We start from the raw sequence: 14,977 nt of genomic DNA, 5'->3' as shown, positions 1-14,977 counted from the left end.
AGCTTACACGATATCATACTTTATTTATTCTTATGAATGCGTAAGTTTCTATGTATAGATGGATGCAAAAATCAAATAGATTACTTGCCAGTAATATAGCTTATGTATCAGGATAACATACCTATTGGCTACTTTTTATTCGGAAGAAGGAAGTAGTTTTCTTGGGAAGCGGGTGAGATTGTGGTAGAAGCTATATTTTTTTTAATACGTGAAACTGCGGAAGCGAATCTTAAAAACAGTCTCTTACTCTGTATGACTATACTACAATAATGTATAACTCTGTATTACTTTTTAATATATGACACAAGACGAAGATAGTTACGTACATACATACAGACATATAGGTATATAAATTAATGAGATAATCATTGTTTGATTGTCCGATGCCGGCTAGCCGTTGTGGGAGCCCGCAGGTGCAGGATATTATATATTTATCTACAGACAGTTATTATATTCGGAAATCGAAACTAAACTAATTATATTATCAACTTTGTCTATGATATAGTCCACCGTTTTGGTACGATTATCATAAATAAATTGTACCGTATTTTTTAAATAAATAATCCAGGTCATTCCACTCAGTAAGTTTTATTTTATTAGGATTACCAAATAAACATATAATGAGTTGAAAAGTAATTGTTTTCATCTTTTATCACTACCTTAATCTGTCATATCTAGATACTAGCTCCTTCTGGCGGTTTCGCCCATGTGTCTTCGCGCACCCCTTTAAAAAGTAGTCCAGTAGCGTTCCTAGATGAATTGACTATCTAACACTGAAAGTTTTTTTTAATTAGACTGGTAGTAATTGAGATTAACTCATACAAGCATACAAACAAACTTTTTAATAAAGGTAAGTATAGATTTCAATTTTGACTGACGTCAAAAAATCGTTTTTAGTTTATCCTCAAAGCGTTGCATTTGATCGTAATTTTCCTAGTAAAAATTAAGATACTTTCCCACACAAATATAAAACTATGCCAGTTTCTGCAGTCAGTGGTAAAATAAATAAATCGTGATTTTACTGCTCTCTTACTAGCACGATGTACTCAATTACGGTTTTTTTTACGTTATGTGTGAAAAACAGCGAACAGAAGTGTTTGGATAATTTCATAGCACGTGTAAATGTATTTCTTTATATACCACATGCTGCACTTGCTTTGTTAGTGGGAGGACACTAAATAAAATGTTAGACAGCTTAACAATAAAATACAGTAAAACATCGCTATGATACAGCTAATATACAGAACTAGCCTACGGTTCCTCGATAAATATAGGAATATAGCACTGATAGATTCTTCAATTCGACTGGTTCCGGAGATTAGAGATTATTATAGATCAGTGGGGCTAGTATATACGAGATTTTACATTACGAACGTTTCCTGCAGATGTTTTTTATTGAGTTTATCAAAATAAATAAAGTGGAGAAACATGAACAAAATCATGGTGAAACCAAGTATTTTGTAATGTCATTAAAAATATACCTCAATTTAGTACACCTGTGTAAAATAAGAACAATTTTAGAATAGAAAATAAAAATCGTCGTAGCACTTAAGCACAGACGCCTAACACAAATAGCTTCCTAAGACAAAGTGCTCGCGAAATAGGCCGGAAAACCTAATGACGCAGAAAAGGAAAGCCGACTCGTGACAAACCTTTCACATAACATGTGGCAGAATTAAGAAGAAATAAAGAAAGAAGGACCATCTTTGTATTAAATGATAAATACTCTTCAATTATGTATATTCTAAGTTACACAAAATCTCTTTTGGAATGACCAAAAAACCTGACTCTGGCATTTATTAACTTCTTACATTTCAAAGGGAATGATTACTCAAGTTCATCAAAGACAGCAGTAATTTAACAATGCTAATTAAACTATTCCGAACAAAGGTACGCCCGAAGCCAATATCAATAGTCCCAACTCTTGGAAACATCTCCCTGAGGGCCAATGAAACACTAAGTTTGCCATAATCCCGAAACTCTGACACCAAACATCTAATGGAATCAGCAATACATTAAGCTAAACTAGACAGGTACATCTCGGTCTCAACCGCGGCTCTCGATACGGTAAAGGTGCCCCTTTCAACTAAATTGTCCCTCTGGTCAAGGCTTGTAAGTACCACAAACTATTCGAGATGTGAGATGGGTTGACACTGTGATTAAAGATAGACGGAAAACTTCGCTGTTCGCTGTTGCAGAAAATTAAAATAATACATCTGGGTTTCTGTTCTAACTGAAGTTTGACAAAGTTAGTTCGAGAAAGCAATCGAAGTTCGATGTTCAAACACTATCTACAGGTATACAATGGTCAGGAAATGTCTATTGTTAAGAGAGGTACCCAAGTAATAGTTCGATCATTTTAGTTCTGTTAAAACAAAGTTTAATTCCCCATAAAATGGGAAACTAATTACTTGCAGATTCCTCTTAAACCAACATTAAACACTGGTCGAAATTACAATTAAATCCAGCTAAATCTCAACCGGGATTGAGCCGAATCTCGGCTAGCTGGATGGAAATCGAAATGTTTAAATTTTTTATTCGTTCAGTTTCCATCGAATTAAATGTTAGTTTTGAATTGTTGATTCGCTCCGTGTGAACCGTTCCGAATGATTGGACTCGATAACATTTTAACGTATGAAATTGCTTTTAATAAAAGTTTGAATTTGAGTATTTCGAACAAAAAATGGGCACGTTATATAAAAGTTTCTCCACACGCATTTTAATTTATATTGCCTCTCGAACATTTTTTTTTGTAACTGAAAATGATCCGCAAAACTTTGTACCTTTATAAAAAATCACACACCACTTCAAAACTATTAGAATAAAAATTTTCAAACACTAAACATCAACACTAAAAACAGCTACTCGTATAAACACGAAATACGTATACAACACTAGAACTTTATAAACATATATTTATAATAAACCACTAGGTATAATCGCAGCACTGATCACGTTGTTATTTTAATTTAACTTTTGAATATTCGCGGTTGTTTTTGGCGGGAGAGCGCGGGTGCTGCGCTGTCGAGGTTCGGGCGCTCACTGACGCGTGGGGGCGGGCGGCGCAGATTCAATCACATAGACATCTGCCACAGATTAGGAAAAACACCTTCGCAGACAGACTTTTAATGGACCGCCGGGATTAACGCTCACGTGGACGAGAGGTTTCATCCTAATGAACAAGTTACAATCGACACTTTTAAGGCTTAAGCCGAATTTTGCGCTTCTGGTTTTTTTTAAGCTGTGGTCCACGTGATCTTTTGGAATTTAAACATGTAGGCATAGATATTTAACTCCTTCTCTAACAATAATACATCACTTTTTAATTCTGTGTCACGCAATTGGCGATTTCTAGTTGTAGATAGTGCAGAACTGATTAACTGTATCTACAAACCTAATGTGATCTTTCCACGAAAACCTCGTGATGAAAAAAGTTGTTGTCATCGTCTCAATTATGATTGAAGATCTGTCGTCAAATAGTAAATTATGCTATCATAAATATGTACAACATTTATTGTACATGTTTTGGCGCCTGCAATATTTACTTGAATGCGCAGAATTTTGTAACTATATGGCAAAAACTGTAAAATAAAATTATAACAATGTTTCCTCACTTGCAGAATAAATGGAATATGCTGGTAGTCATTTTCATTATTATTATCTAGAAAACTTGTCAAGTGACGTGACTTTATGCTAAGTTTGTAATAAGAGGGATCAGTGATATCACCATAAAGTTATTAAGACTGGGATGAGTCATATCTATGCTATAACATTCCGTATTAAATACCCTGACCTAATTCACTACATTTATTACAAGCGGCTTGGAATTCAACAGTAATTTTAAGTTACCACTGATCTAAAGTTTTCAATATCGTAACTTAGGTTTGTTGGGTGAACTAGTAAAATAAAAGAACAGTTTCCCCACAAACTTAAAGATTAGTCATAAGTAATAACAATTATAATTAGCCACATTCTTTGTCAAATCCTATCAATATAAACGCTAGTCGTTTATATTGATAGGATTTGACAAATAAAACGATTATATCAAAAACCACGTTTCTTCATCAATCTGTCTTAAAATACGAAAACGATACCTATGTTACGTGTCTATGGCAGATTTTCCTCAATATAAAAGTCATGCGTTAAAAATGTCGACTCATTCGAGATTATATGAAACGGAATAGCCCCGTCCCGTCATGTGATACGATACGGGACCGTGGCGGGAGAATTAACTACCCCACATCGAAATCAGGCTCGAATTTCGATTAAAGGATTTTGTATTTTCCGGAAAATAGGTTGGAAATTAATGCTCCTACAATACTTTTTGTGGGGTCTGCCTGATAATAAACTAATGCGATTTAATTCAGTGTTTGTATTTATTTATTAGAATCCATATATAAGCCACCTGAATATAAAACATAGTCCCAAAAAAGTACCGGCTTTCGTACTACCTACATTAACCATCGTCTCGAACAAAGTTATTATTCCAAACCTAGTACTTTTTTAGGACCACGTTTTATAATAAGATCTACTTACTGTACTAACATCTAGCCAAGAAGAAATATGAAAACTCCCATTACAAAGATTATCAAAAATGAAAAAAATATCAGAGCTCTTCAGTTTGAGGCATACTTAACGTTTCAGGTCGGGATGTGAAGCCTGTCTAGGAATTAGGTCAGTGTGGTATCTGCGGTCTAAATCAGTCTTTGTGTTCAATTCGTTATTTTATACGCGGATAACTACGGTTCTACACTAAACCTATGATGATGGACTGTGGTTAGATTATTTTATAACTTGAAATGGGATGTATGATTCATTACAAAACACTAAACTTTGTTTTTTTTTTTATTTACACATAAAAGAGTCGTCTGAAAATGCCTAGCTTTTTAGTTTTATCATTTGGAATCTTATTTTTTTTTATATATAACGTATCAAGTTATACATATGTTGATGAAAACTATCTATACTGCAAGTATAAAAAAAAACACAATTCGATTCTGGAACCCCACTTTCTTACTTACTCTTCTTAACAGCCTTAACTTAATACTAAAATCATCACCACATTAACAAAATCAAAATCAGCGCAGACATCGAGGGATGCGCGTAAGCCATAATCCCGGGAAAGAGTAGCGAAGGGAGCGCAGTTTTATTAATTGCGCTCGCCGTGTTGGGATTTAGACCGGGATTAGAGATGAGCGCGCTATCCTGAGCGCAAACAGATTATAGGACGGATACCTCACACACAGCTGTTCACGGGAGTTCGTTGGTTCTTGTCTATGGGACTTACTTTTGCACTTTGTAATACTTCGAATTTTGGAATTGTGTATTAGAGAAAATTATATCAATGAAAGCCTTGCTATAATTTGGACTTAATCGCGTAATTCAAATATTTTGCAATTATTTACATGTACCTACATTTGTGTTTAGGCATGAGTGAGTGAATAATATTGAATAAAAACCGGCCAAGTGCGAGTCGGACTCGTGCACGAAGGGTTCCGTAAATTACAGTTAAATCAACCTATCTCAAAAACTATAAGAGATACTTTGATCAAACCAAAAATCGTTGAAAGAGTTAATTAGCATGCATCACCTCTATTTTTTTTAGAATTTTATACCCCGTAGTTATAAAAATAGAGGGGGGGGGACATACTTTTTACGACTTTGAGAGCTGATATCTCAAAAACCGTTCACTTTAAGAAAAATGTTTTTTAGAAAACTTTATATCATTTTAAAAGACCTTTCCATTGATATCCCACACGGGTATGTACATCGAAAAAAAAAATTTCATCCCTCAGTTACATGTATGGGGGGCCCCACCCCCAATTCTTTTTTTTACTATTTAGTGTCATATTTTTGTAGCGGTTCATACAACACATATTCCCATCAAATTTCATCACTGTAGTACTTATAGTTTCCGAGTAAATCGGCTGTGACAGACGGACAGACGGACAGACGGACAGACGGACATGACGAAACTATAAGGGTTCCGTTTTTGCCATTTTGGCTACGGAACCCTAAAAAGGGAAAGATGGGTTGGTAAAATTAAAATAATTGCATTTAAAAAAATGTACAAATCTATTAAAAATACCAACAAATTCCAACGGTCTATTCCGAATCATACATTTTTAAAAACACCTTAAAAGTTTAACGGTCTGTGCGGTGAAAATCTATTCCAATGCATCCCGTAACATACAATGCAGGTGGGATGTGTAAAGACGGCAGCCTGCAAAGTGTTGCCAAGTTAATAAAACTTGTCCATAGAGACGCGTTAGACTGTGCAACAAACGTAGAGAATTGAAGTTATTTGTTAGTCACATATGTTTTAATTAACTGGTAATGGAACAATAGTGAGTATACAAGAGAATTAGAATTCATTAGCAGTTTAAATTAGTATATTTGCTCGAACGCGATAAACTTCAGTTCTGATTAAAAAAAGTCTATCTATGTAGCCCATTTATCGAGGAAAGCTATAAGCTAATTATATCCATGAAGAAAGTAAGTCCACGAGGCGTAGACAAAACCGCTGGCAGAAGCTACGTATTATATTCTTTATGCAAAGTTCATAAAATCAAATAACATTTCTTGCATATTCCGAAGAGCTTACAAATTGCATTGTACATTTTGTTACCGTCCTTCGTAATGTTATGATCCAATTTATCTACTTTACCCTTTTTCTGTTGCGTCCCCGTGAGTAATATGCTCATGATTATTTCTGACGTAACATTTTGATTATACGGATATGAGTTTAGTTAACCTGTTTTTGCTATTATATTATATATTGTTATATATTGAATTCAGCGTAAAATATAGGAAGAAATGATTATTGTTTAAGGTGAAAGTTGGCGTAATACATTCATTAGATCTAATTATTAGAACATATCTGAAAAAATATGTTTTGTGGGACTCAGAATTGTGACCAGTGAAGCACTAATGAATTCAACAATATGTTTAGCTACAACAATATTTAATTAAAATCAACATGAAACAAGGGAGAAGTTGGTAAATAAAAAATATGGAAGGAAAAAATATGCACCGACCTCAAATAATATTGGTCTAACGGTAGGAGCATAATGCAACCAGTTTATTGCATTATTTTTGGCACTCGATAAAATCTGCAATTTTATTCATCAGCTGAAACTGGTTAATAGGGAATGCTATTTTTGTTATCGTTAAAATCTAATTACGATAAAACCAAACGCAAGCATACTACGACACTCGATATCCAATATTCTTGTTTATCTTAGAGCTGATTATTTTCGCAGCATCAGCAATTTTCAAGCATTTTTCGTACATTGTGCTTCTCATACATTTTTGTACGCTTAGTTACAATTTTAAGTGAATTTGTCACGTAGCTGTGGCGGTCGTTATCGTATATTTTGAAGGTACTTTATAACTGAAGTCAAAGGCTTTTAAAAGGGAAAATGTGCGGGTATGTTCGTGTGGATTTTTGCGGCTCTCCCGTTAATATGAGAATCCCTCTAATAGGTCACTGACCTTGAAACAGTTTGCGGTTTTGTTACAACTTGTTATGTTTGTTTAAAAATAATTGGGTTATTTTTGAGAGAAGTGAAGGTCTAAAACTAAGGATTATTACAGCCAGTTTCATCAAAAGCAAAAGCCAAAGTTAAAGTCAAAGTAATGACTAAAGTAAAAGTAACGGTCAAATTCATTTTTTCTATTAGTTTTGCTGTCACTTTATTCTTGAAAAAACGAATTTTACCGTTACTTTTACTTTAGACATTACTTTGACTTTTACTTTTGATGAAGAAACTGGCCATTAAACCTGTAAACCTTAGTTAGTATGACAATAAATCATAGAGTACATAAAAAATATGAATTTGAGTTATAATAAACTTGGAAAAAAGGAAATTGCTTCACACAAGTAAACCAGGGTAACTGGCAATGTTTATAGGAAATGTGTCCCAAATAACGAACAAATTCATTCAGGATACCAACTGGATACGCGGCAATTTTGTTACTTCACAGAACATTTGACAAGGTACGTACGAAAACTATTTTCCACAATTATTAAGCACTTCCTTTTTATAAAGTTCATATTTGAAACATTTTCAAAAATAGGCTTTCAGAACTAAGTATAACAATAGAACCCTGTATGATAAAGCGATAAATTTTGCGGAACCCTGTGGTTGACGGAACAATGTGGCCTAGCAACGATCCTCCCACGAAACTACATAAATTATAAACTATAAAACCTCTCAGTTTATTAGGCAAAAAAAAACTAAGATGTATTATGAACAAGATGGGTGTATATTGAGTATATGCTGTGGAAGCCAGAACTTAACATAACTTTGAAGATCTATTACATTGTTCGTAAAAGTTATTCCAAAGCCGGTATATATTTATTCCGCAAGGGTTCAAAATTCACGTGCTACTTTTGCATCTATAATAATCACTTTTCTGATGCAAATCATCTATGCCAATTTGAATACCTGAGATTTATATGTGGATATAAATATTAAATAAAAGTTATGATAATGAATGCGACCTCTACGCTGCTACGGCGTAGCATTCCCGTAGCCGCGTAGGCGAAAACATAAAAATGTGCTTCATAGAATGACCGAATAAAACAAACAAAACGGTTCGCATATTGCAACTAAGCCTCCTTAAGCTGCGGAGTGCATCACAGTGAGAGTAACAACTCCTCAGACGAGACCTGAAGCGAATCTATTCCTGAACCTTCCTATATTCTAGCTATAACTTTACCACGTAACTTTAACACCCCACTAACAAGGTAGACGCAAACGTCAACTTTAACTCAACATCATAAAGTCTAGAATAGTGAAGATGGATTGTGATGGCAGCATGTAACAGTTGGTCGGATGGCATGTGATTTATCTTGCTCGAACTCTAGTAGAATTCCTAATATTTGACGTATGACAAGGATGGAAATATTTACGCTTCATTGCGAACGTTGTTGAGTATGTGATCGAGTTTGTTCTATGAAATATTGGTTTTGTTTAGTGTTTATGGTAGATGTTCATTTTGAACTATGATCATAATTTCTGACCTTCTGCAGACCTTACACCTATTTAAATTTATCAAACTGCAATTAAAACTGCAATAAGCAATGCACAACTTTATTGCTTCACGACTTGCCATAAAAATGCAGAAGTATTTTTAATTTAATTTATAGTTATTTTTAAATAACCGTATACAAAGGGCGTACTCAAAATGTCCAGCAGCACAAAATATTTAACTCGCCTATATCATGCATGAACAACAGTAAATTCGTAACTCGTCGGACCGAGATCACGCACTCATCTGCAAAAAGGCTTGGGTCAAGAAAACAGGAAAATTCCATCTAAAGTTACCGCAGAGTCCACAGTGACGAATGATCTCGAGAACTCGCCAAAACAATCGACTATTCGTTTTCATTTACTCGTTAGTACATCACTATGGCGATTAAACAACACCACTCCTGTTGACAATTGTATCGTTAAAGGTTTTATTGCTTGCACTATAAAAGTAATTGAGCGATAACTTTATAGCTATGAAGGAAAAAACTGGCCAGTTTTACGATTGCAAACTATGAAAGACATTTTATAATTAAAAAGAAAGTAGAACACTCAGCCTGTCAGTTACAAAGGAGGTTATAATATATCTATGCTATAAGTAGGTCTGTCGTGGAGTTAAAATCTCTCAGACTAAAGAATGCCTCTGTACCGTGCTCTGTACAGCACGACAAAAGATATGAGCCAGAATTCCACGTTCATTTTCCTTTGCCCTTTAAAAATTCGTTGAAACGACTACGAAATGTTTTAGAAGCGTGTTTATGAGAGACGACGTAATTATGCTAATGACTTTCCCGCCAGAAATGAAGGAATTCAACAGAAAAATATGCAAGAATAGCACCCGTAGACAATAGACGCTGAGATTTGCATCGAGACTCTTTGAAATTGTAGTTAATTGAAAGAAAGGCTCTTACTTTGATTGTCGCGCTGTTGTTGTTAGACGACTTGAAGAAAGAACGTGTTTTGATGTTTTAATTTTTATTTAAATTATTTTGAAGTCTTAAAGACTTGTAACTGTGCTTATTTTAGGGATATTATCAAATACATATTTTTTCAGCTTTTTATTTAAAAAAGGAGTGACTTATATAATCTTATAATTTATCTAGCTTCAAATTACATAATTATAAACCTTCTAACTGGTTGAACATAATTACAAACATGTTTCTCGTTCCCAACGGTATCTTATTCGAATTTAGAATCCGAATCCTTATTGATCGCTTCCCTGCGCCTGGAGAAAAGGACGGCTAGTCCTTCACCGTACGTTAGAGAAGGATAAGTATATTTTTCTCATGACGGCTAAGCCCAAAGAGGATATCGCTTGGGAAGGTTGTAACGGGATTTTTGATCCTTGAGACTTGGGGATACATGGTTTTAATGGCTGCAGAGTACGGTTATCAAATATTCTTAGCCTGTAGATAATTACCTTATCTTATAGAATTACATTAAGGGACGATTTTTTATCATCAGTTATGGGAGGAATAAATATGCCGGTTTAAAATATTTTCAATACAAGAGCCGTCAAACATGTTCTTCAGATGAAAGGTAATTTAAAAATCGGCCCTAAATTGTGAATAATTTTTTTCATAGTATTATTTCTTTATTTTTAATTGGGTATGATTTAAGCTGTCACCAATTTAATTCATTTTGTGTTTCTTAAATAATAGGGTTTGCCCTCAAAATAGTAGATTTGTCACCAAATGTAGTCACCAAACAATATAAAATCAATTCCACAATAAATTACCGAAAATCATGGAGATATCGGGTCAAGTACCAAAAAAATGGTTTTGTATGTATTATAATAGGTTTCTCCTAATAGTATTTAAGCAAACAAATTTAAAGAGATCACCAATAAATCATATATTCTATCACTATAAAATTTCATGAAGGTCTAAAAATGTAGGGTGGTCGTCATCATCCTTTCAACCAAAAGAGTCTACTACTTACTTAATTTCTAGCTGAATAGTAAATAAAACACTTAATTAAAGTCAAAATAATCAATATTTATTGTTAAAAGGAACAATCACTGAATAATCAGCGCTGGTTTGGATTTTGAAGGGCTACAACCTACAACCCATTCGTTGAGGCCCGAAAGCGCGCCAATTTGTCTCCCGTCCCTTCCTCTTCCCTTTGAACATATTTTCATTAAAATTATAAACTGATGTATTAAATTGGTAACGAATACATGATTTTAATAACTGAACGAAATAAAATGTAACTACTGTATTGGTGACAAAATAACAAATAAAAAGGAGTCGCAGACAGGGATCGATTAATCGATTTATTTGGTGACAGATCTACCATTTTGAGCACCAAGCTATTATTTAAGTAATAAAACTATTATTATAAGAACGAAGTTTATATTCATGTAATGCACTACAATTTTATTGGTAATCCATCTCATATTTTACACATTATATTAACAATAATTTGGTAATTCACACCTGGGAACACATTTTGTTTATCTGAGAACGAAAATATTTCGTGGCGATAGATCTATTTATTAGGTGATACAACTTGATGACAAATATAAATTTTGGTGACAAAAAATATAGTTCCCTTTTTAATTTAGTAGACTTCAAAAATAATTACTAAGGAGGTACATAGACAAATGATAACAGCGTAAGAAACCCACAAGGAGGTTATAAATTAACGCATTTGTTTAGACACACTGTATAAATAAGCTCATAATGAGAGTGGCTGTAAGTACCTTTGTTGTACAAAGATAAATAATTCACTCCCTTACCTCTTTATACATGTAAAGAGAGGTGATTAACAACACCAGATGTAGTACATACGACCTGAGATAATGATATGCATTTTGCAGCATAGGTACCAAAATATGTTATTTAATGAAAATTATCTCGTTACTAGTAATATCGTGTTATGTGTTATGTGTGAAATACTTATTATGCATATGTAGTAGTAGGCAATCATAATAAATGTAAACAAAGAGGGGTCTAAAGAAGCAATATACTTAAAACGTATTTTAAGGAAATCGATACTGAAAGGATTGTAAGCAATCAATAAGCAACCTGCATCAAATGTATGCGGGATGCAATCGTATTTAACATTTGATTTACCTAAGATGCTTAGCTTTGTCTATATGAGCATTTAATAGATGTTCATAAAGTTGTGGTTTTCTTTTATAGAAATTGCAGAACGCTTTGAAAAAAAACTGTCGTAGATAAGGTTTTAAGACTCTGAATACGCTAGCTACGTTCTGTGACTGCCAGAATAATTGCCATTTGTTTCATCAACATGTCATATAAAAAAATGTGTTATTAAACTACTCAAACACAAAAACGGCTGAACCTATTTGGCTGAAAATTCATGAAGAGGTAACTAATAAGTTTATATTTTGTATTTGCAATGATGTTGCCGGAGCTATAAGATCAATTAATTATATTATTGATTGTACTGACCGCTTGTGACTTGAAGAGTAGTGGCGAAGAGACATAGCAGTGACAGCGACAGGCATCCGAGCGAGTTGAGCCAATATGCCGCGGCCATACTGTATCCTGTGAAGATAACAATCTTTATTAATAGACCTTGTATTATGGCACCATGACTATAAAGAAAAAACGAGACACGTCATATTAAATTTCTAAAGCCCTTCTCACGAACGAGTAAAGGTAAACAATTACGTTTTAGGATACTGGTGACTACTGATAAGTACTTACCTACATTTTTAAAGTGTCAGTACTAATATGATATTAGTTAACAGTAAACTCTACATATTGGTACATTATCTACTGACACTTTAAAAACTCTACATATTAGTAATACGTGATCAAATGCATCAAATCATCATCATGATATCAGCATAAAACCCTCCACTGACAAAAGTAGCCCTCCTCTAAACAAATCGCATTAAATGTTAACTACATTATCTGTATAGTTTGCATTGAGTGATTGAATTGTTTTTTTTTTTTTTTATTCTTTACTAAAACTCCACCATTGTTTGTTAGATTTAGTTTAAACAAAATCTTCATTCATTCATCATCATTCGCCAAGCTGGGGGCGAAAGATCTGACGGTACCTGTGGCGCCATCTAGTAGGTGGCGCCGACACTAAACACTTAGGGTGGGTTTGTGTTTAGAAACGCCGCGAGCGGCCAACCGACTGGCTTAGTGTTATCGCTGTAAACGGCTAGATGGCGCTAGTAAATGAAAGTCGAGCATTTTCCTCGGAGCGTAAAAGGGATTTTTATGTTACGTTATGCAAAATAAAGAGTATAACGTTCGCAAAATATTAAATGTTAGCTAGGTACTGGTAACACTTTTTTTATCTATCAGTTAAAGTTATCTAAGTTTCAAATGACTTACCATATCGTCAGCATGTGTGTTTTCGACGCGGTCGTCCGCCCACCACAGATCACCTGAAAAGAAAATCTATATGAAACTGGGAACAAAATATTTCGGTATTCGTTTATTATGAATATTTTCCAATATTATTCAGTCACAAATTAATATTTTTTAGATGAACTTTGATTATAAGGCAGTTAAATATTGAACCCACTCTCGAGTGGTCGATCATTTCTTAAAAATTACATTCTACATAATTTATTAACATACTTAAACCATATCTACTTAAGAATCAATAAAATAATCCTAAAACTATATTCTTGACACAAAAATACCCCGTAAAAATAGAAAAACAATATCATACACCAAATAAAGACTATTGGTTTTCTTCTCATAGCTACATCAATACTATATCTCGTTACGCGTAGCACGTAGCGCGTAGCCCCCGGCTACGAAGTGGCGTAGCCGTCGTAGAGATGTACAATTTACTTGGCGAATGTGTTACTTGGCTGCACCGCCAAATTCGCTTGTCTAACAAGACTAAGAAATGTATCACGCTCAAATAAATGTGTTTTATTTTAGACGGTACCTTACATTGTTTGGAAAATGTTATTTTTAGCTGAGGTTCCGTTTTAAACATTTTTGATGATAATAGTTATTTGTTATACAAGAGTGCAAAGTTGCTTTTTAACCGCGTGCTCAATTTTGATGACCGAGCAAGCGAAGGATTCTAAAATTGAAACACGAGCGTAGCGAGTGTTTCAATAAATTAGAATCCTGAGCGATAGCGAGGGAATCAAAAGAGCACAAGGTGAAAAATCTTTGCACTCGAGTGCAACACGTAACTTTTCATCCCACCTCATCGAGGAAATTACTAAATGCAAAAAAACAAAATGGCGCGCACATATGAGTATCAAATTAAAACGAAGTACCTATTAAAGTTCATTTATTTGAAAACTCAGTTTAAAAATGAAACGAGGTTAAAAATCTATGTAAAAACAATAATAAAAATTACTTAATTAATTGAATAATTAATTTAAGCAGTATTGTATTTGTTTAATATGTATTTGTTTGAAAAGTCTTATCAAGATTGTCACAAATGGAGTATTGTACACGATGTTCTAAATTCAAATCACTTTGCCGCTCTAGAGGATAAAAACGGCTTTTGCGCTCAGATATGAAAGGGTAAAACTACTCTTTCCGAGATGGTGGGATGAAAATTGTATTTACGCGCTTGAGTCATACTGATATTTTCATTTTTCTGCGTCTTTGCTTTATTCAAAGCTTCGAGAATATCTATGGCGATTCCTGTTGCAAATATTTATTTTATTGATATATTTATTTCTAACCCTTACTTTAAACGCGATAAATCGTAATAACAGTATACTACCTATATTATAACCAATTTACAAAAGCGACCGATATATTCCATAAGAACCAACATCCCATACACATAACACTTCACTCACACCATACCTACATATCATACATTATACCTTATACTTATCGCCCGCTTACTGTATACTTTATACTATTACATTATATGTATACTTCTCGCCTACCCTCACAAAGGCGTTCAAACTGTTCTCATAAAACAAGGGCGCACGTGACACCGAATTTTCGCCATAAAACGCTCATACA

The 14,977-nt window shown here is 34.0% G+C and overlaps 1 protein-coding gene across 3 annotated transcripts in view; it reads right to left on the bottom strand.

Annotated features, from left to right (window-relative positions):
- The window catches only part of LOC110375337 (uncharacterized protein), a 93,576-nt gene that overhangs the window by 63,653 nt on the left and 14,946 nt on the right, over window positions 1-14,977 (bottom strand). For all 3 annotated transcript variants that reach the window (XM_064037771.1, XM_064037772.1, XM_064037773.1), the window contains exons 2-3: window positions 13,358-13,410; window positions 12,455-12,550 (exon numbers count right to left, since the gene is read on the bottom strand). In XM_064037771.1, the coding sequence (XP_063893841.1) occupies window positions 12,455-12,542 (88 nt within the window). In that variant the 5' untranslated portion in view covers window positions 12,543-12,550; window positions 13,358-13,410. The remainder of the gene's footprint in view (window positions 1-12,454; window positions 12,551-13,357; window positions 13,411-14,977) is intronic.

This window comes from Helicoverpa armigera, chromosome 14 (genome assembly GCF_030705265.1).
Source record: "Helicoverpa armigera isolate CAAS_96S chromosome 14, ASM3070526v1, whole genome shotgun sequence".
Lineage (NCBI taxonomy): Eukaryota > Metazoa > Arthropoda > Insecta > Lepidoptera > Noctuidae > Helicoverpa > Helicoverpa armigera.
Note: the sequence above shows the minus strand (reverse complement) of the source record. Positions and strands in the feature narration are given on the sequence as shown.